The following is a 23,250-nucleotide window of genomic DNA, read 5'->3' on the forward strand; positions in this document are numbered from 1 at the left end:
TAAATATTCTGGTTGTCTAGAAAAAAGTAGTTTTTAAAGGAACACATGTGATGTCGAAGTTAAATTAATCAGTTCAACACTTGCTTTACAACATGAAGTACACCTCTTTGATAGTTGGTTACAGGTTATGATTCTAGGTTTTTAGAACTTGTCTAGTATGCATTATGAATATATATTACAAGCGTTCGTAACATCTGTCTATACTATTAAAGCAAAACCTTATTTCACATGCCATTCAATTAGAGTAACCACCATTATTACCATTTATAGAATTACTAACAAGGTTACAAATGTAGCTTTAAATGTTGTATTAAATGAAGTTTTTAGATATTTATGAATTATAAAATATTATTTATCATTATTTATATCTTATGAATCCAAAAGGTATGCTATTACATATATTATTAAATTTAATTTTTTTGTTGTATTTTTTTAACCACCCGTGTATTACACGGGCTGCATCCTAGTGTTAATTAAAGTCGACCTGATCATTCAGATCAAAGCCGCAAGTCTGGCAAGTTGGACAGTTAAATGTTCCAGTTTCGATCATTCAATAGTCCGGCCAACTGATGTCTAATTGAAATTTGAAACGGTCATGTAAACTGAATGGAACATTTAATCTTTTGGTATTTGTATATTTTTTCTTTTTTGCTATATGCATTTATGTACATGTATTATATTAATGAACCATATTTATATTTATTACTTTTAAGTTGTAATAGACTTAAGATTCCAAAAAAAGATGTTCTAGTTACAACTAATCTATTTTGGTAGACCCAACAAACACAATGTATTTGGTGGTTGTCTTTTAAAGTCTTGCTACCAGTCTAATTCATAATGTTCGTAAAGAACAACCTAACCGAACTACATATACCCAACGATTATCAAGCATCGGGTTTTTAGAGATTGGTTCTTAAGATCCCTGGTATGAATTGAAATTCTTTTTAATGAAAGTTATTATACAACGTAAAGATGGTTATTGCGTCACATACTACCACGCAAACAGTTGGATAAAAATTTCATCATGAAGCGATGAAAGTGTGATCAAGATATGATTAGTTTATTATTATTAACATAAAGTAATCACAATCACTCTTAAGACATTAGACAACATACAATATGTCTCCAAGTAAAAACAAAATGGACAACATTAACAAAGATTAGAGCTAATCCTTCACTTGTGGCCTAGTGTAGAAAGACTTGGGTTTTTAAGTAGAGACTTAAGTTCGATTCACACTTGTATCATTTTGGGGGTATACTGACAATGAAGAATTTGAGCTATGCCTTATATAAGTTTGTCAGTTTCAATTCTGAGCCCACCCCGGATTTTCGTCCCACCGTGTGTTATGCCAGAGAATTATGTTCTTGTGGTGACACAACGACTGTCAAGTGGCAGCCGGTGGTATGGTTTCCCGGGGGAACGACCAAACCAAACTTTAAAAACCAGCGTAGACCCGGTTAAGACAACATAGTCTGGCTAGAGTGGGGCATCGCAGCTCTCCAAATTTGAAAAGTACGGTAGCCAAAGTAAAAGAAATCCGTCGTTCTAAAAAAAAAGATTAAAAGCTAATTATGTTTAGAGCATAACCATACAAATAAAATTTTGTTTCTCAAATTTTAACTATTAATCCCAATTTTCAGACAATTATATATAATTTAATATGAAAAAGTTTTATATGATCATAATGCAAGTAATCGGAATGAACGAACTCACAAATCTATACAAGCGAGCATCCTTGAGGATGTACAAACGAAACCCTTATTGCCAAAAACTAACCGCAACAATGTTACCTTTTTTTTTATCACAAACGATCGCCAACTGTGTTTGTTTCCGTGGTCTTTAAGTTACTAGTTACAGAATAACAATTAGAGTATGTTTGGCAAAATTAGCTGGTAGCTGTAGCTGAAAGCTGGTGGCTGTAGCTGATAACTGGTAGCTGTAGTTTTATAAATATATTTATATGTTTAGCAGAGTAGATGGAGCTTTTAACAAAATATATAAAATGACCAAAATAGACATAAATAAAAAAAATAATATTAAATGTACTTAATTTAAAAGATTATTTAAGTAATTAAAATATTAAAAGTTTATAGCCTTTTCTAAACGCTACTAGTAGTGTGTATAAAAAAAAACTAGATCGTGGTCTTAAAGTTACTAGTTAGTAGTAATAATTAGCGTGAATCTAAAGATCAAAACATACCTAAATGCTAACTAAAAATATGCAAATAATTTAACACATTTCATATTTTATTTTCTCTTTTACTATTAGTCTATTACAAACATATTGTTCTTCCGATCTAATGTCATAGGGTGGTGGCTAAGGTTTGAAATCTTATGGTCTCAGATTTAAAACCCGACTCGATGAGGTTTTTCTATAGCGACAAGTTTCCTCCTTTATAGTGTTTCTGGGTGAGTCAAACTTGAAGCGTCAAAATCAGTATTAATGGTTGACATTCCGTTTCAGGAAGGCTTATTCGGATATTAAGGGTGGTTTCAAAGAATATTAAAATATATATTGAGATTACGATTATTTACATTTTCTTTCATTGTTTATTGTGTTATTAATTAAAAGGTTACTTTACATACCAAATCAAATATCATACTAGTATTCAACACATATACAATACAATTACAAACATTATATATTTTAGTGTGTGTAAAATAGGTGGACTTTTTAGTTCTTACGCATACACCCACACCGCTACTATAAATACAACAACTACTTAGTTGAAGGTTCACGTTATTAAGTCTCATACTTTTCCTCTTGCTCTCCTCCCACCACGACTGTCCTCCTTCACGGAATTAATGGGGATCATTACGGACAACGGCGTCGTCTACAAGCCTGTCGACGACGTTGATCTCGGCCCTCACTCCGATCAAATCTACCTCCATGCTGACGTCAAAGGTCTCTTTCATCATTTCACCGTCAAATCTATTTTCAATCTATGCATATGATTAATTTATGTATCATATATACAGCGCCTCGAATGGCTGGATTGATCGCAAAGGTGTTCGTGTGGTCACTGGAGATGAAGCTGATCGGCAACGTTTTGGTGTATTTTCTGAAGAAGAATAATCGAATTCAGAAGGTACGTTCATTCAGGGACGGATTTATACACATGAGTACCGGGTCAAGCGAACCAGGTGTTTTTCGAACCGTAGTGGAGCATTTAATAGCGACTTTTTTAGCGAACCATGTGTTTTCTGGGCTGAACCATATATATAATTTGTTTCAAATATATACATAAAACATATACTGGCTTAGTGGCAAGGCGTGCATTGTGTTTGAGTGCAGACCCGGGTTCGAGTCTCACACAACCTTATTTTTTTTTGCCTTTTTCTTTTGTGCTCTATTACTTTTATACACCTTTCTTAAAAACCCTAAACACCCCCAATTTCCCTCCCTGCTCCACCTCTACCGCTTCTGCGTAGAGAAAGAAAGAAGAAGGTGCTATTAAAACTCAAAACAAAATATAAACAAGAGATCCACCATTGGGAACTTTTGTCGAGCACCTTAAATGCACTGCAAAACCTTACATAAGACCCGCTGCGCTGCCGGTGCTAGATCAGACGGTCAACATTGACACATTGTGCACGAGAACTCTTCGATTTCTACTTACCAGAAACTCGCCGTCGCCGATACCCTCCGCGTTCAGGTGCGTTCCCGCCCCTTTTGTAGTTCGTTAGTTAACCCTGAGAAAAATTGATGTGGGTAATTGTCAAATTCCTACTAGAATGAGACTTTTGATGATTGAGTGTTCAAAAAAGATGTTAGTTTTTTAGGGCTTTGAATTTTATTTTTGCTTTTACAGAACTTAAATTTGATAGATTATGGACCGTTTTTTATCGAGAAGGCCACGAGACCCTTCACCATCTAGTAGTAATAATCTGGCAAGAGTCGAATTGGATGATCTTCCATGGGATCCTTCAGATCGAAAGCCGATTTCATCATATCATCCTAATCAAAAAGATGAAATTAGAAGAACATATTTGCTAAGAGGGCCATGTCAACCTATTGGGCATAATTTTCCGCAACGAGATTTTAGTGGTTGCTTAAGAAAATTTCGTCCCGAGTGGTTTAAGACACATGAAAATTGGTTGGAGTATAGTGTTAAAACGGATAAAGCATATTGCTTGTTTTGTTATTTGTTTCCAGAAACTGGTCAAAAAGATGCGTTTGTGACCGATGGATTTGGTAATTGGAGCCATTCTGATAGAATATCCTCACATGTTGGTGGTATTAGAAGCCTTCACAACAAAGCACGTAAAAAAGGTGAGGACTTACTTAAACAAGAACAATCCATACATGTTGTCTTTGACAAACAAACTAATAAACAAAAAAGGGACTATAGACTCCGTTTGAGTACCTCAGTTAGACTTGCAAAAGGTTTGTTGAATGGTGGATTACCTTTTCGTGGTGATGATGAATCTGAAAGTTCACTCTATAGAGGACATTTTATAGAGTTTTTGAAATTGTTGGGAGAAATAAATGAAGATATTGCTAAGGTTATATTAAGTAACGCTCCGGGGAGATGCCAAATGATCGCTCCATCCATCCAAAAAGAGATTTGCAATTGTTTTGCACAAGAAGTATTAAAAAAGATATTCAATGAACTTGGTGATGATGTTTTTGCAATATTGGTTGACGAATCGAGAGATATTTCTAAAAAGGAACAAATGGCCATAGTTTTAAGATACGTTGATCAATTTGGAATTGTAAAAGAACGATTCATTGGCCTTGTCCATGTCAAGGAAACAACCGCGTCGTCTCTTAAATCTGCAATTGATGATTTATTTGCTCGTTACAACTTGAGTTTGCGGAAGGTTAGAGGCCAAGGATATGACGGTGCAAGCAACATGTCCGGTGAGTTTAATGGATTGAAAGCTTTGATTTTGAAAGAAAATTCTTCGGCATATTTTATTCATTGTTTTGCTCATCAACTTCAACTTGTTGTTGTAGCTCTTGCGACAAAGCATCATGACATCTATAAGTTTTTTGATGAAGTGTCGGATTTAACGAATGTTGTTGGTGCTTCTTGCAAACGAGTAGATTTGATTAGAGAAAGTCAAAGAGAGAGATTACATTTGAATCCGGAAATTGAAACAGGGCGTGGAAAAAGTCAAGAATTGTCACTTGCGAGAGCTGGAGATACACGTTGGAGTTCTCATGAAAAAACTCTTTTGCGTTTGCTTGCTTTATATCCTACCGTTATTGATGTGCTCGAGTACATAGAAAATTGGGGAGAGATACGTGCTCAGAAAAGTCAAGCACATGGCCTTCATGTATACATGAAATCTTTTAATTTTGTATTTTATCTACATTTGATGAAGTACATCTTGGGAGTTACAAACACATTGTCTCAAGCTCTTCAGAGAAAGGATCAAGACATCATGAATGCAGTTGAGCTGGTTAGATCAACCAAAAAAGCTCTTGAAAACTATCGACTTTAAGGTTTTGACTCTCTTTTAAAAGATGTTACATCTTTTTGTGACAAATATGAGATTGAAGTTGTTAACATGGAAGATGAGTATGTTGACCCAAAAAACCGAAGAAGAAAAACAAACATCACTAATCGTCACCATTATGTGGTTAATAATTTCAATACGGTTCTCGATATGCAAATTCAAGAGCTTGGAAATCGTTTTAATGAGGTAACCACGGATTTGCTTACGTTTATGAGTTCTTTGAGCCCGTGTCGTGATTTTCGCGCCTTTCATAAGCTAAACTTGCTAAAGTTGGCCGAGATGTATCCGTATGATTTTAGTTTTGATGAAAGAGACAAACTCATGTTTGAACTTGGCCACTACATTGCTAATGTGAAAGAAGATTCGAGGTTTGACAATCTTAAAGGGGTAAGTGATCTTGCAAAAATGATGGTGGAAACAAGAAAACACATTGATTATCCGTTGGTTTATCGTTTAATAAAATTGTCACTAGTTCTACCGGTTGCAACGGCTAGTGTTGAAAGAAGTTTTTCTTCAATGAAGCACGTGAAGACGGAACTACGTAATAGGATGGGTGACGGGTACATGAATGATTCTTGCATTTGCTACATTGAAAGAGAGTTTTTACTACAAGTTTCGATCGAAGATGTAATGCAACGCTTTCAAAAGATGAAAACTCGTAAAGAACAACTATAAGGTTAGTTTTTTTTTTATTTCGAAAGATTATCGTTTTTAAGTCCCGTGTTTTTTTAGTTTCTAATGATGATGTTTTTTAGTTATTATATCGTTTTTTATTATATGATTAATCTTACTTGACCCGAACCGTTAAACCAATCCGAATCGTCAACCCGACCCAATTTTTTTATACGCGTTCTTATATATTTAGAGCATCTTAAAATAGCGAACCAGATAAAAAAAAATTCTAAATCCGTCACTGCGTTCATTAATTTTATATTATTTTATAACGTAAGTATTACGTCAATTGAGAAGAAGGAAAACGAAACCTTTCTTATAAAGGATGGGAACCTTCTTTACTAAGACGTGTTTTGCCTAAGCAAGCAATTTATAGGATGAATACAAAATCGTGAGTTTCTGGATTGACAATCCACCAGACAAAACGAATAATATTTTAGCATGGTTTACTTGGGCCAAGGGCCGGACCGGTGTGCCGTTAAATTAATGTTGATTATATATAACATGGAACCTTTAAATAGTTAATATCTAAAGGTAGCTATTGCAATTATGTAGAGTTTGCTCGATTAATTAGTGAGCAAAGTTAGGTTACGAAATTCTTAACTTTACTTGAGTTGTAACTTCTTTTCATTAATCTTCTTCTTAATGTGGACATTAATTAATATCTCGTGTCTAATTTATTACTTCTTTTTTCAGAACGACTATATTTTTTGTAATATATTGAGTTTGAACCCAAGACTTCTATTCCACACACCAACCACCTTACCACCCCATTAAAATAGAAATGATCGAATTTAATCAATTTTAAACACCTTTTTAGTTGAATGTATATATACACTTTATAATGTACTTATTCATTTATTGCTCTAGTAATATGTAATGTAACTAGAATTTGATGAGCAATTATTGTTTGATGTACTCCTAATATTTGTTTTTATATATTCATGTAAAATATAGGGTAAAGCTAAATTGATATTTATTAGATATAAATAATTGAAACGTGTTAATTACGTGAATGATATGTTGTTGCAAGTTGGTTCAATTACTAATTTACTACATTCAAACAAGATAAGTCATTACAAATAGATGAAATTATTAACTGCATAAATTGTCAAACTAGTTCTATTACACACCCAAAAGAATATATAGATATTTAAATATAATTTTTGAATGAAGGTATATTGGTTTAAATAATCACAGCTATCACTTTTTGGTCGATGCCGGTTCAATTGACAAAATGGTTAGTGACACTCCCACTTTTTAACATGCTTGCTTCCAACGATCCACGACTAATAGAAGTGTAACCCTATTAGTCTTCAGCCGCTGAGAAAACGTTTTTTTGCTAGAAAATTCCTTTTTTTCTGGAAAACTCAACTTGAATACTACCACCACTACCTGAACACCAATGCCGTCGCCGACTGACAACCACCACATGAACACCTCCACCGCCACTTGAACACCACCTTTGACCACCACTACCTGAGTAGCCCGAACACCACCACCGCTTCCCACCATCAGCAGTTTCCACCTAAAAAAGGAGTTTCCCGGCCAAAAACGCTTCTCTAGCGACCACCACCTAGGGTCCGACGACCTCAATAATTGGGGTTTTTACTAAAAAAAATGTTCCTAACGTCCGATCTAAGGCTTCAAAGAAGTTTGGGACGAAAATGTTATGTTTTCATGCGAAAAAAGAAAAAGAAGTTTTTCGGCCAAAAACGTTTCTCCGGAAACCAGAGACTAACAGAGTTACGCGTCCGTCAGTCGTGGATCATTTGACGCAAACATGTTAAAAGATGGGACTATCACCAATCATTTCATTAGTTGAGACCGACAACGACCAAAAGACAATAATTGAAATTATTTAAAACCAATACACCTAACAAAGTAAAATGTAACACTATGTCAAAACAACACAAAATAGTCAGCTTATTACGCTACCGATATATCCGTTCTTTCTCATGAACTGTCGGTGGATATTGATAAACTGAATAAATTAATAATAAACATATATATAGATTGGACGATTAGTGGTGGAGTGTGAATTATATGTAATAATTTTTCATAGATAGATCATTCGTGCACCATCTTGTATGAATTGAACTTTGGGGAAATATCAGCCGTGTACATGTGTACCAATTTGTTGACGTGACTAGCATCTTGTGGGCACTCCCTCCCTTATGATAATTAAATTAAATGAGCCAAATCTAAATTGTTAAAATCTTTAATCATTATTTTTTGAACGGTTAATGAGTCCTTTAAATGTGTTACCGACTAAATTTATCATATCGGGATACGATCTCTTCTGATCTGGAGAATCCTCCCCTAACGTCAATGCCTGTAAAGACTCGCCCGAAAACACGACAGTGATAAAATTACATGTAAATATGCAAGTTATGTACGCAAAAGATTAAACTAATTTATTTATAAAATTTTAATCTTGTATGGATAAACCAATACTAAAACGAATTTATTTCATTCTTAAAAAAAATAAATAAATAAATAACCGTGAGGCGTGATAAAAATAGTTATTACATGTATATATAACATCGTTTTTGTTTTTACTTTCTTTAAGATTAAGAAAACTGAAGGGATATAAGGTTTTAATAATCCTAGCATAGACTTATTAATTGAGGGATTAATCCTAATTTAATAACTGTTTACAGACAGTCTCAATTTTAAACATATTTTTCATTAGTAATCCTGTAAACATTTTTCACATGTTGGGTTGGAGGCACTTAGACATTCTATGACCAAAGGTTTGATTTGACTAGATTAGAGAAGATGACAGTGTAAGACTAATCAAATCAGTGGAAACCATATCCAATCTTCTCTTCAGAAATAGGAACTCGAAACCTTGTAAGCGAGAAAGCTTCTACAGTAAGAGCTGTTGCTGGAATAACTTCTGTTGATGGAATAAAAGTTCTTTGAAAGTCTAGCTATCCTCTTCTTGTGTGAATTCTTTCAAGGCGACGGATGGCATGATTCGACAATGCTATTTACTCTGATTAGGTCGAGGTGGTTAATAATTGCGTCTTTCTATGCATCAAAAAGCTAACCGAGTTACTTTTCAATTAGTATATGATTGTTGATTTGCAAAATTCCCTAAGTTGGATTAATCCTGGTCTGATGGAAGTTGTGATTATCAAAATTTAATTACCCGAAAATGAATAATTTGATTTTTACAACAATTTATATTTAAAAGTAATTACTTATATAAATGTACCCCAAAATAACTTTTTACTAGCTAAAATTGGGCATACACTGTTTATTTGCAATTTGCCAAGCCATTAATTATTTTATTTCAGAATGCCTAACATATATATGGCCTAGAATATAATAAATGCAAATGAATTAAGATATTACGCCATGCTGTCTAGAAATATTGAATGGGACTAGAATTAAGAGTGTGATGCACAAAGTTTCAAAGTAAAAGTTGCATGAGATGTATTTAAGTATTTTATTTTGACATTCTATCTTAATTTAATAACTTTTTATCAGCTCTAATTTTTTTTTTTTTTGAATGTTTAAGCTTGCCTCCTACTGTTTACAATAAACCGCCATTGCCAGGGATCGAACCCTGGACCTCTCACCCAAAGGCCTAAGCCTTTACCATCCCACCAAAGTGGAGATGGCTATCAGCTCTAAATGGAAGCTTATTTACTAAATGGGACCAACTACTTAGATTAGGGCTGGTAGCTGGTCTACTACCTAGATTAGGGTTGGGAGGTTAAATGAGTCTCTTTTATATATATATATATATATATATATATATATATATAAAAAGAAGTATAAAATTTTTAAAAACTATTACTTTTACTTATTTAGTTATAATAAACTAAAGATATAATGGAATTATATATAAAAATAATCACAAACCGTCAAATCGGTCATCGGTTTGGTATAAGAATTGATATTTTTTCTTTAACTTTCGGTCAGTTTATATTATTTTTCTTTAACTTGCTTATGTGTGTCAATAGTACATGAGCATGACCAAATTGTTTAGTTCCTATCAAAGTCCTTTTCATTCTACTAATATGGTAGTTAAAGACTCAAAGTCACCAACTTAGTTCCACTTTAATTGTTTTTTTTTAATTATGTAATCTAAATGTAGTTACATTTATAGATTATTACATATTTACTTCTTTTGACATATTTTCAAGGATGTACTAACATCATCTACACAGGTTATACATGAATTTATCACACTACTAATACAGATTCCGAAAGGCAAGAAAAAGTATCATTTGAATCCAATTGTTATTGCTTATTATTCTTTTTATAGAAGCAAATTCATTTAACTCTTCTGAAACTAAACAACAAAGTACGTGGAACTTAAAATACTAATGTGTACACATTGTCACAATACATATAAAATAATGACATGAATAACCAATTATTGTCCATATATAATAACATGAATGACCAGTTATTGACATTACTTGTTATGTTCTTGTAGGGTCTAAACAAGTCGAGTCGAGCTGAGATTGAGTTCTCTTAAGTTTGATCTTGGCTTGTTAATCAGTTTTTCAAACTCGAGCTCGGCTTAAGTTTTCAAGTTGGATCTTGATTGGATTTCACTCGTTTACCATCTATTAGATATATAAATATTTTTTATATACATAGAGAATTATATATACAATTATTTGTATATATATGCATAATCATAATTTTGTCTATATAGCATAATATATTATTTAGCTATTTGTATCATAGTATTGTATATAATAATATTTATTATGTAATATATTTTATTATATCTAATTAAAATGATCACATTTATTTAAGGGTAAATATCTAAAATGAACCATTTAACTAACTAGATTCCTTGATTAGCCATCAATTCTATAAATACCCAAAATGGTTATTCCAAGAACGGTAAGACCGACCGTTTAAAATATGCCATCCGACGGGTTATGGAACTATAACCCAATAAGATCTTGACACGTGTCCTCAAAACAACAAGATCTACAATCTGACTGATCAATTCCGTCGCCCGACTAATCTTTTCTGTATATGAAGCTCGGGCTCGTTTATCACGTGAACTCTAATTTTGGCTCTAGCTCGTTTACGTTCCACTTGACATGAGCTTTAAGTGTGCCGGTCTCAAGTAGTTTACGAGCAGCTTAACTAATTACTTCCTATAATAGACTTAATATATTTGAATTAGTATATAATAGGAATTAATATCAATTTATTATTCCTTGTAAATATTATCTCTAAATGATTATATGTTTTATGCAGCTAGTTTCATTTGGAGTGATGGAAGATGCACCTCTTTATGTTCCTTTGCATCCTTATAAAGAAGGTTGGTTTCATGACTATTTTCTTAAATGACAAATTTATGGAACCTAAAAAGCCTCACTTTTACAATTTATATTTAAAATATGGGCACTGCAGACACTGAAGAAGAGGAAGTTAAAAGCCTATGTCCTGATATGTCACCAGCAGAACAAGTTCAACATGCCATTGATTGTTTGCAGTCACCAGACGCGAAACTTCAAGAATCTCATTTCAGTTTTCGCAGATGGAAAATAATGGATTACTCTAGAGCTTATTCATCAGGACAGATGACTCCTCTTGTGGTATGTTGTCATATATTTTCTGTTGCTAGTTGATTGTTTACTGCTAGAGGTCATTGACCTGTTTGCTTATAAACGGGCCAATATGTGTAATGCTATAACAATAACAGATAACAGGTTCAATAGATTAAGTTAGAAGTCATCTGAATTGTATTCAAATGAATGAAAAGCTTCTAGTTATTTACTAACTGTGGAATAATGAAAAAGTGTTTTATGGTATGCTCAGTCCCAAACATTTTTTTTATCAGCATTAGTTAATAACCAGTTTTGACTTTAACTCGTTACCCGACTTTCTCATTTTGCCACTTCTCTTCACAGCTGAATATTTTAGACCAGTGTGCTTCTTAAGTAGTTGATTTTATTATATTTCTTCAGGTTGCAGAGCGATTAATATCAGCGGTCGTGCAATCTTCTGATCCAGGAACGGATATGTCATTTTTCATTAGTTATGACGCTCGCGATATTTTAAGGCAAGCAACTGAGTCGACTCTACGATACCAGAGAGGTAACCGTCAAACAAATTGTTTTTGCTGAAACAAACTTACAAATCAATGTATCAGGTCTATGGTTCATGATACTTTCTTAGTTGAAACATGAGTGTGAATCATCAACTTTAAACATAGTGAGCTTTTGAATGGATTTTTTTGATTTAAATATTGAGGTGTGCAGGCGGACCGATTTCCGTTCTGGATGGAGTTCCCATTGCTGTCAAAGATGAAATAGATTGCTCGCCGTATCCAACTACTGGTAATTTCATGTTTTGGTATACCACTTTAGGTTTGATTCAGAATGAAAGCAAGTATATAAGTGCAAGCTTTGAGATCAACCTTATAATATTACCAAATAATTCTCAAACATATAAAGCTTTTTAGCAAGTTTGGACAAATTTAAATTCAAATTCGATCATAAGTAACTTAAAATCATTACCTCATAACTTAGTATGCGGATGCGTTCTTAAGTGGCATATCTGACACTTTTATAGGAGGTTCAACTTGGTTGCATAAAGTAAGACCTTGCAAAGGAGATGCCTGTTGCGTTAAACGCCTGAGATCATGTGGTGCGATACTTGTGGGGAAGACAAATATGCACGAGCTCGGTGCAGGAACCAGTGGGATAAATCCTCAATATGGGTAAAGAAAATTATTCTGGAAACAATTCCTAAACACCCGGAATATTTAAATCATATACAATAATATTCTTAATTCTTTTTTATTGATTCAGGGCATCACGAAATCCATATAATCCTAAGCGGATATCTGGTGGGTCATCAAGTGGATCAGCTGCTGTTGTATGTGCAGGATTGTGCCCAGTTGCTCTTGGTGTTGACGGGGGAGGTAAATAAAACTCATACTGTAGTAACGACAAGTTAAACCCTATGTTATTTAGCAGAGGTGTCAAAATGGACGGCTTACGGGAACGGTTGAAAAGGGCAGTCGGGTTGACTCAAAAATTTTTTTGCCGATATATTTTACTTATAAATGCGCATTGTGTCAAATATGATTACAAATGTTTATTTCAATAATAATCTAAGTTTTGAACAAAAGATTTTGGAGCTTTTGTTAATTAAAAATAAACTTTGGCAACTTTTAGCCATCCCAACCGTTTGACCTTTACTGTTTAAACTAACTTTTTATTTTTTATTTTTACTTTACTGCCTGCATTAATTGTCTAGGATCTGTGAGAATGCCTGCTGCCCTATGTGGGGTTGTTGGTTTAAAGCCATCCTATGGGCGCATACCGCACTCTGGGTGAGTAAAAAGAATTTAGCTAAACATTACACACAAGATCATAATCTGTTATACCAAACTTTTTTTTTATGTACTTTTTTCTAGTGTTCTTCCCTTGAACTGGACAGTTGGCATGGTTGGAGTACTAGCAGGCACCGTTGAGGATTCTCTAATAGTGTTGGTGTTCTTGATTTACACATCCCTCTTTTTATCGTTTTTCAAATATTTTGTACATGGTTGACGACTTTCTATGTGTTTTCATAATGTCCCCCCCCCTCCTTGTTATTTTCAGTTATGCAGCTATCAGTGGTCAATCTGAACAACACCAACCAACTGTGGTACCTTCCTTAATAACATAAAACATTAACCTCTCCCCATTTTAGACGTCGTGCACTAATAATCTTATTCTTTGTAATCTACATTTGCAGCCTAGACTAAAGTTGCCAATATTAAAGCATTCTAATATGTCGTCTAGTATCAAACTGGCTAAATATGATGAGGTTCTTACTTGGATGTTTAAAAGCTGACCTTTTGTACATCTGACGTTTCGATATATAAATTTTCATGACGCTTACTTTAACCTTTTGGCTTTCTATCCATGATCCATCAGTGGTTCAGTGATTGCTCTGATGACATTAGATCTTGTTGTTTAAAAGCTTTAGCTAGTCTTCAAAAGTTGTACGGATGGGAGGTATTCAACTTTGGTCCAATTTAATTCACTTAGGAGTTTTCTAGAATGAGATGTAATAATTCATTTATATTGTTTGGTACATGATTAAAAACTGTGGAGGTGACCATACCAGATATAGAAGTAATGCGTCTGGCGCATTATGTTACAATCGGTTCCGAATGCACAGCTTCAATTGCTCATCATTTGAAAAATAAGTATGTAATTCTTAAACATTGTACTAAGTTTAAATTTTTAATAAAGTTTACAAAATCCCATGATTATGAATTTATAAAATAGAAATGAATCAGAGGCAGGCCAGAATCCGGGTGGGATGTAAGAGTTGCACTTTCTATATATGGTTCTTTTGACAGTAGGGATTACTTGAATGCACAGAGGATCAGGTATTAGTTTACCGATTCCACCGGATTAAATTCTCCCAAAATCCCATTTTGGTTTTAAAATATTCATCTATGTGTGTACTGTAGAAACCGTCAAATGAGGTTCCATGAAAAGATTTTCAGCATGGCTGATGTCATTGTTTCACCTACGGTCGGGTATGATCTTGTACCTTTAGCTAACTTATTTTATATAACCTGTTTGAGAGAATTTGATGGGTCATAAGTAAATGGGTTGAAACTGCTGCTTCTTTTTATATTGACCCGTTTGAGATAAACAACACCTGGATTAGCTCACTCGTAAGTAAATGGGTTGAGACTACAACTAGTTTTTATTTGACCCACTTGAGATAAACAGCACATGATCAGCTCATTTATAAGTAAAATGGGTTGAAACTGCAACTTATTTTTATTTGATCCGTTTGAGATAAAACAACACCACCCGCACCAGATCATTAATACAAACGGGTTAAAAGCGCAACTTATTTTTATTTGACCCACTTGAGATAATATGGCTTCCTTTATTATTCTTGGTAGTGTAACAGCCTATGAAATAAAGGATGATGCTCAGAAGACTGGTGAATTGGACTATGTTAATGGAGGTGTGTAGTTGCCACTTTATGCTTGTTTTTTTATTTATTTATTTTAGTCTCCACTTGGTTTTTATCTTTAATCTATTTTTCTCGCAGCTGCACTCGTGCGATATTCAATAGCTGGAAATTTTCTTGGATTGCCTGCTGTGACCGTTCCGGTATGCTCAATTTCTATTTTTAACCGGTTCTTGTAGTTGTGTAACTAACATATGTGTAGGCCCTAGTCTTCACATTATCTAAACCAAGCGGATTAACAGTTAACTATGTTTGTTAGATTGGGTATGACAAACTCGGGTTACCCATTGGTATTCAGTTTATCGGGAAACCATGGTCTGAAGCTAAGTTGATCCAGATAGCATACGCGATGGAGGTGGACCCTCGAACTCTAGTTAGTCATACTCTCTTTGTGCTATTTTTTTCCTAGCTTACACAAATGGTTTGTTTTAGGCATTGTGCGAGGCCGAATACAAGAAGCCACAAGTTTTCTATGATCTACTAGGCGAGTGCTAATGGAGTTAGAAATTATGAGGATACAATGACTTTGTATGGTGATTCAACAAAAAGTAACCTTTTTTTATGTTTATTTGGACCGGACAAATAAAAGTATGTTATAGGCTAATATAAACATATAGTTTGTTGGTTTGTATTGTATATGTAGTATGCTGTCCTTTTTTGAGCTTATTTGGAATAAATGAATGTGTTTAAAGAATTAAAGTCCATATTTGGTTCTTGAAAAGCAATCTGTTTGAGTTGATATTGGTGAAATCGTATTGTAGCCTTACACCTGATTCTGCTTATGGATGATTCTATATGACATCATAAAGGAATTGCTAATTTTGTGATTATGCATTAGAGGTTTGCGAAAAAAGCTAGCATCTTGTTTGTGTGGCAACATCTCTCTTGTCGTAAGATCTTGACATATTGTCTCAAATCGTATATATATATTTCAGACTAACATCTTGTTAGCAAATCTGATTTGCGACTTCAACTCCTTTTTGTTGAGGTTGAACCACAATGTTGAATGCAAATTTGATTATAGATCTAGAAGGATGACTTACATTTATCATTACATGTTTAGTAAGTCTTATGTTGGATATATCTAATCAACTTCACATGTTAAGATAAGTTATTATAAGTATTCATATTTGAATAATCCTCGAATCTACAATGATTAAGCAAAGATCTAACAAAAACCTATTCACCTTCATATAGTTTCTTACTAATAGATCGGATATATAATCAGATTTTGATCAAATAAAATTTAATAGTAGTGAGAAATGTTTTAAGTATATAAAAGGATGTAAACACAAGAAGTTAACCAACCAATGAGGGATGGTCACATAATAGTTATGGAGATTTAAAGCTACGTGACACCAACGTGTCCCAAGCGTTCACATCACCAACAACATTTCATTCTTTATTTGTAGGCTCGGGTTCATGAAACCTATTGAGAAACCTAATTTAATAGGGTTGCTTTGGAGCTAGATTTGGGTTCATGCATACCGAATGATGTCCTTAACACCCAAAGTATTAACAACTAAACACAAGATATAATATGAATGTAATTTAAAAGCCTGTTTTGCATATATAAAAAACAATACAACTAGTCTTTTATTACTTGGAAGGTTTCAAAGAAATTAAATTAAACAAAAAATATAAAATATAAAGGACGACTTTTGACTTTTGATGGCATGACAAAGTCAACTTCAACTACTATCAGACATCTAATAATCAACCAACCAACATACCATTTGCTTCATTATCAAATTACAAAACCATTGTCAAACTTCCATTTTCATATTATTCACCATTGTTCATCTTACTGAAATGTCAGGTTATGAAGTATTTATAAGTTTTAGAGGTGAGGATACTCGTTATAACTTCACCGATCATCTCCTCAATGCACTGAAGGATGCCGCCATCAACGCGTTTTACGACGATGAAGGACTTCGGATAGGCGACGTTTTAAAACCTAAACTAGAGAATGCAATTAAATCATCTAAGTCGTCTGTCATTGTGCTGTCTGAGAATTACGCATCTTCAACATGGTGCCTTGATGAACTTGCACTCATCATGGAGCAACAAGATCATATTGTTTACCCGATCTTCTATCATGTCATCCCTTCCGATGTCAGGAAGCAACGAAACAGCTTCGGAAAGGCCATGGCTGAGCATACACATAGGATGGAGGTGGAGCCAAATGAAGAGAATAGAAGTCAACTGGCTCAGAAGATTCAGAAATGGAAGAAAGCCTTAGCGGATGTTGCTAATATGAAAGGAGTGGAAGCGAATGGCAGGTAGTTATAATTTATAGAACTTGTATATGCTCGGTGGATGATAAAACTTATTAAGTTTTTCTGAATATGATTTGGATGTGGTCATTATTTATTTAGTGAATTTTGTTTGAAAGGGGGGGGGGGGGGGGCTGAAATAAAGAGAGTTAATGATTTTAGTTTGTGGAGTTGTACAAGTGTTGTCATTTCTTGTCTGGTGAAATAAAAGTATAATCGGTGTTCCGTCATTTAAAATGGCAGAACTAGTTTGAATATTTTATGGAACTGTCATATGAAGACATATTTTAAATCATAGTCGTCAGACAAGTATATCTTTGATTTGATGTAATGTGACAACTAAGTACATCTTTGATTTGATGTAATAGCATTTCTTGGGATCTGACCATTTTAAATGGCAAATCTTAAATATTTAAACTAGTTCCACCATTTGAAATGACAAAACACTGACGAAACTTTCATGTCACCATATAAGAGCTGCTAACACATGCACAATACGGCGGATCACTTGGAAACACAAAAAATTTTCTCTCCTAGAAACCGTTTTTTCTATCTTTCTCTACCCATTTTGAAAGAAAAATCTTTTCATTTATGGAAAAAATGTTATGATGTATATATATTGCACGCTCTTTTATATAGTTTTGTCAAATTATACATGATTCTTGACAAGCTCATCATTTTTGTTTTATCTAGTTACTTGGGTGGTATCTTCTTAATTGTTCTAATGCAATCTGTTCCACAGGGAGACAGAACTTATTGAAGTAATTGTTAAAGATATAAGTAGCAGATTAGAGCTACACAAAAGGAGTGAAATTCCAAATTTGTTTGGGATGGAGGATTCAGTTAGGATCATCACTTCATTCTTGAAAGATGGATCCGAGCAAAGCACTGAATTTCTCACAATATGGGGAATGGCTGGGATTGGGAAGACGTATTTGGCAGACTATATCTTTGAGTCACACTATCAAAAGTTTGATAGAAGCTGCTTTCTTCGGGATACCGAAAGGAAGGGTACATCACCAGATGGATTGCTTGATTTGCAGAAGCAGCTCCTTGAAGATACTAAAGCGAGATGTTGGAAGGACATAAAAGATGTTAGCGTGGGCACCTCGAGGATTGAGAACTCAATTTCTGGGAAAAGAACTCTTCTTGTTCTTGATGGTATAGATACGGTTGAGCAGCTGGATGCGTTACTAGGGACAAAAGGCCTTCATACAGGAAGCAAAGTCATTATAACATCTAAGAACGAATTGTTAACAGAAAAATGTAGGTTGTTTGAAACACAAGCTCCATCAAAGCATACGAAGCACAAGCTTCGAGGCTTAAAAGATATGGAAGCTCTTCGACTTTTAAGTTGGCATGCCTTTGGACGCAATGAACCCAATGAAAGTGACAAATTGAAGGCAACAAAGGTCGTAGAATACTGTCAAGGGCACCCGTTGGCTCTTAAAGTTTTGGGCAGTTCTTTTCGTAACGATGATGATACATGGGATGACATCTTGGAATCACTAGGGAAAGAAATTAAACCAAATATTGAAAAGGTCCTAAGAATAAGTTTTGACGCATTGACATCTGAACAAGATAAGAAGTTGTTCAAACATATTGCTTGTTTATTCGTTGGTGAAGATAGAAAGTTCACCGAAGAGATACTAAAAGCTTGTGGTGTATGCAAACCATCTGGGGTTAAGACTCTCATCAATAGGTGCCTTCTCACTATTGAATATCCTGATAAATTGATGATGCATCAACTTCTTCAAGACATGGGGCGGGATATAGTCCGCCAAGAATCACCTGAGATGCCATGGGAGCGTAGTATATTATGGAAACATGATGAGTGCTTGGATGTGTTGCAACATAAACAGGTAATCAAATATACATATTATTTGTACTTTGATGGTTAATTGTTATATATACACATAACTTCTTAATCATTTGTCATTTCAAATATTCTTAGAGAACAACAATTATTCAAGGACTTGCCCTTGACATGAGAAGATCTCGTGTAACAAAAGGTTGTTTCGAGACACATGCTTTAAGTGAGATGCATACATTAAGACTGCTCCAACTTAACTATGTGCAATTCTGTGGACCCTACAAGAATTTTCCCCAAGGTTTAAGATGGCTATGCATGCATGGATTCCCTTTGAGTTATATACCTTTAGACATACAAATGGAGAATATGGTAGCCCTTGACATGTCTAATAGCAAACTACAACAACTTTGGAAGAAGCCCAAGGTATTCCACTTATTTTGTTTGATGCTTTAAAAAGTGATCAACAAGATGTTTTATTTTCTTTGAACTTGATTAGTTCAACATAACTGTAAATAAATGTGTTCAAAACAATTCTTTATATTTATATAAGAATTTTTGTTGTTACAGTAACAAGTTTTTTCTTTTTCTTTTTTTTATTTAACAAAATTATAGTTTATAAAAAGAAATAAAGAACTTTTGATGTGATATAAAAATCGAGTCTATATGGTTTGTGATCTTGCAAGTATTGAATACGATGATGATTATTATATTCATGGTTCTCTTTATATATGTGATAAAATCTTTAGGTGTATAAAATTTTAATTTTATAGAAAACAAAAATTCATATATTAGATAATAGATATTAACAATTATTTTGAATGTGTTTATTAACTCTTATGTTTAAATAATCATGTTTAAAAAATACAGCATCTTGTTGATCACTTTTTAAGACTTACATAAATGTAGGTTTAGTATCTTTGCAACGCTAACATTTATTTTATTTATTTTTGAATTTAACAGCAGTTAAGCTCGCTGAAGTTTCTCAATCTTAGTAATTGTTATGAGCTTGTTAGAGTGGGCCACTTCTCCGGGCTCCCTCAACTTGAAAAGTTAACACTTGCAGGATGTACAAATCTAGTTGAGGTATGTGAATCAATTGGCGTTTCGTGTCCACAACTTGAAGTCCTTGATCTCAGAAAATGCGATAAGTTGACGAGACTTCCAAGAAGCATCCAAGGATTAAAGAACCTCACTCAACTTCTATTTGATGGTTCCTCAAATCTTGATGAATTATTTAAAGTTGGAAAGGATGACGATATTAAGTTGAAGTCTCATGGGACTTCTTTCTCTACCACGGTACCAAGAAGTTCCAAGTCCCTTGTGAGTCATTTACCAAAATCATCAACAAGTTCCAAGTCCCTTGTGAGTCATTTACCAAAGCCATCAACAAGTTCCAAGTCCCTTGTGAGTCATTTCCCAAAGTCTTCAACAAGTTCCAAGTCCCTTGTGAGTCATTTACCAAAACCATCAACAAGTTCCAAGTCCCTTGTGAGTCATGCCCCAAAATCATCAAGTTCCAAGTCCCTTGTGAGTCACTTACCAAAATCACCAACAAGTTCCAAGTCCCTTGTGAGTCATGTGCCAAAATCGCCAATAAGTTCCGAGTCCTTTGTGAGTTATTTACCAAGATCACTAGTAACATTGTCTCTTATAAATTGTAATTTGTCTAATAAATTCTTTCCAATGGAGTTTAGTAGCCTTCCAATGTTGAAGGAGTTGAATTTGGATGGAAATCCAGTTGATTCCATGCCTGATTGTGTGAAAAGCCTCAAAAAGTTGGAGAGACTAACTTTTACATGGTGTAGTAACCTGAAAACAATCTTGCATGCTCCAATTCAATTAACATATTTTGGTATAGAACGTTGCGACTCATTGGAGCAAATAACATTTGATCCAGATAAGCCAGCTCTACCTGAATTCATGTATTTTGATTCTATTAACGTGGCTGAGATTCAGTACAAGTTCAAAATGCAAGCTCTATCAGAGATTGGTGAGGAGGTACTAAGCAGTTTAGGCTGGATCATTAATACAGAATATTTGGAATATTTTCTGTTTTCGATTGCCGATTGTCATGGATATTACACTTACACCGAAAAAAGAATTCCAATGCAGGTAGAGTCTCTTACTATATAATTAATTTTCCTCTTTTAGTATGCATTTATGTGATTCAAACTAATAAAACTTTCATGCAACAGATGCTTTTTGAACATGGAATATTCAGTACATATCTTCAAGGGCAAGGGGTTCCAAAGTGGTTCACTCAAAGGAGCAACGGGTCATTGTTTACTTTGCAATCGTCTCCTAAAAATGGTAAGATTCGGGGGCTAAATGTGTGCGTTGTGAGGACGGTTTCAAGCATGAAAGAAGTTGGTCCTTCAAGAATTGAAATAAGGAATTTGACAAAGAACTCCTCATGGACATACGAACCTAGGATGTATCTTCTCTTAGATGATGATGAGTTTAAACATGGTGATGAAGTAGTTGTAGTATGGTTAAGCCATTGGATGCTTGGAAATAATGAGTTTGAAGATGGTGATCAAGTCAGCATTCACTTTACTGTGAAATATAATCTAGCTGCTGGACTTTTTTATATGTGCTATGGTGGCGAGGGACCAGATTATGCAAATGTCAGGGAGTATGGTATCAGCCTTGTGTATGATGATGATGATGACGATGGTGGGGACGAGAAAGAAGATCCCATGGGTTATTACAAGTCATGGAAACACATCTTCGGTAAGGATCTCTCTGCTTTTGAAGTATCCTCAAGTCACGGACACTACCTTCTAACACCCTCACCAAATAATGAATAGAGTTAAATGCACAACATCTAGTTTTAGTTGATCATTTGATGAAATAGTTGACTAAATTGGTCAAATCTAGTTTTAGCAAGTTGTTGAAGGATGCAAGTTGTTTTCATATATTATTTCATACTTTTGAAATTTGAATCTTTAGGAGATCTTGCTTATAATGTATTTGCTAGTATTGGAAACATGTATTTTGTGTTTTATCTATTTTTGACATACAAATTTTGTTTGTTTAGAACATTTGATTCGGTATTGATCATTCTGGGGCCAACAGGTAGTTAAAAACATGAGGTTGGATTGAACATACAAAATGGTTGTTTATGCATTAAACTTATGGATCTGTCATCTGCGTTGAACATTTGGTAGAATATTTGAATTGCATTAAACATTCTGCAGAGACAATGAGTTTAACTTGAATCTGCATCGTAGACTTATTATTATATGTATTGCTCATTACTTGAATATGTAAAACAAAAATTGAAAAGAAAAATGAGCCAAACCTGCCAAGTCTCGCTAGTGTTGAATATGAGCTTAACTTTCAGCTCAAATGGGAGATCACAAGCCAAGCTAACTCAACTTGTATTTTTACTATCTGTATGTAAATATATTCACCTCACTCGTTAAAATCTCTATATGCTACATGTATTTATTGTATTTAAATCTATTCCTTCATGTTGAGTTCCTTGTAATTTCTAGTGAACCCTATGGCCCAACAAAACCATGTTTGAATCTTAGTGGCGAAAAGTTAGCTAGAAAAATGCAACAATAAAAAAATATAGGGAAAGATTTAGAATGCTTATAGATCAAAGATGTAAAATGAATGGAAGGCACTTATCAGGTGTTCAATCCTACAAGGAAGAACTGGTGTAAGCTGGTTAATTGGATTTGGTTCAACCTATAAAAAAAAGTTTTATTGTAAGGGAAATAAAAAAGGAAATTTATTTTTCAAAATATGCAAAAGTCAAAGTTGATTTTTTGGTTGGTGTTGACCAAAAAGTCAATGAAAGTGAAAGCAGGATAGATGGTCTTCGTAGGGAAGTGTTGGATAGTAAAGTGCACAATTTCTACGAGGATGATTTTAAGTTAAAGATTAACGAGTTTTTTCGCCCGGCGCGTTGCGCCGGGGCAACTGGGATCTGGTTATGTACCCATCGCGAATTCAGTCGGTTTCGGTTATGTTCATTATGGCACCTGAACTAAAAAACTCATATAGCTTACAATACAAAAATAACATGTTTA

General features: G+C 34.2%; 2 protein-coding genes across 2 annotated transcripts; both read left to right on the forward strand.

The window, feature by feature from the left end:
* Window positions 1-2,602: 2,602 nt before the first annotated feature.
* LOC143557756 (fatty acid amide hydrolase-like) lies at window positions 2,603-15,790 on the forward strand. Its single transcript, XM_077046754.1, has 21 exons — window positions 2,603-2,906; window positions 2,981-3,090; window positions 11,381-11,444; window positions 11,537-11,721; window positions 12,094-12,223; window positions 12,388-12,465; window positions 12,701-12,848; window positions 12,940-13,052; window positions 13,391-13,466; window positions 13,551-13,622; window positions 13,738-13,788; window positions 13,873-13,945; window positions 14,056-14,133; window positions 14,224-14,330; window positions 14,424-14,516; window positions 14,601-14,669; window positions 15,048-15,112; window positions 15,200-15,261; window positions 15,378-15,473; window positions 15,551-15,617; window positions 15,668-15,790. Exons 1-20 carry the CDS (start codon window positions 2,807-2,809, stop codon window positions 15,611-15,613), a joined length of 1,833 nt encoding a protein of 610 aa, XP_076902869.1. The 5' UTR covers window positions 2,603-2,806; the 3' UTR covers window positions 15,614-15,617; window positions 15,668-15,790.
* Window positions 15,791-16,930: 1,140 nt separating this feature from the next.
* Window positions 16,931-22,017, forward strand: LOC143557778 (disease resistance protein RPV1-like). Its single transcript, XM_077046773.1, has 5 exons — window positions 16,931-17,400; window positions 18,137-19,256; window positions 19,349-19,630; window positions 20,168-21,319; window positions 21,403-22,017. The coding sequence occupies exons 1-5, from the start codon at window positions 16,931-16,933 to the stop codon at window positions 22,015-22,017; spliced, it is 3,639 nt and encodes a 1,212-aa protein (XP_076902888.1).
* Window positions 22,018-23,250: the final 1,233 nt, after the last annotated feature.

This window comes from Bidens hawaiensis, unplaced genomic scaffold (genome assembly GCF_021521415.1).
Source record: "Bidens hawaiensis isolate Kalapana, Puna unplaced genomic scaffold, B.hawaiensis_p1.1 tig00019115_1, whole genome shotgun sequence".
NCBI classification, from domain to species: Eukaryota; Viridiplantae; Streptophyta; class Magnoliopsida; order Asterales; family Asteraceae; genus Bidens; species Bidens hawaiensis.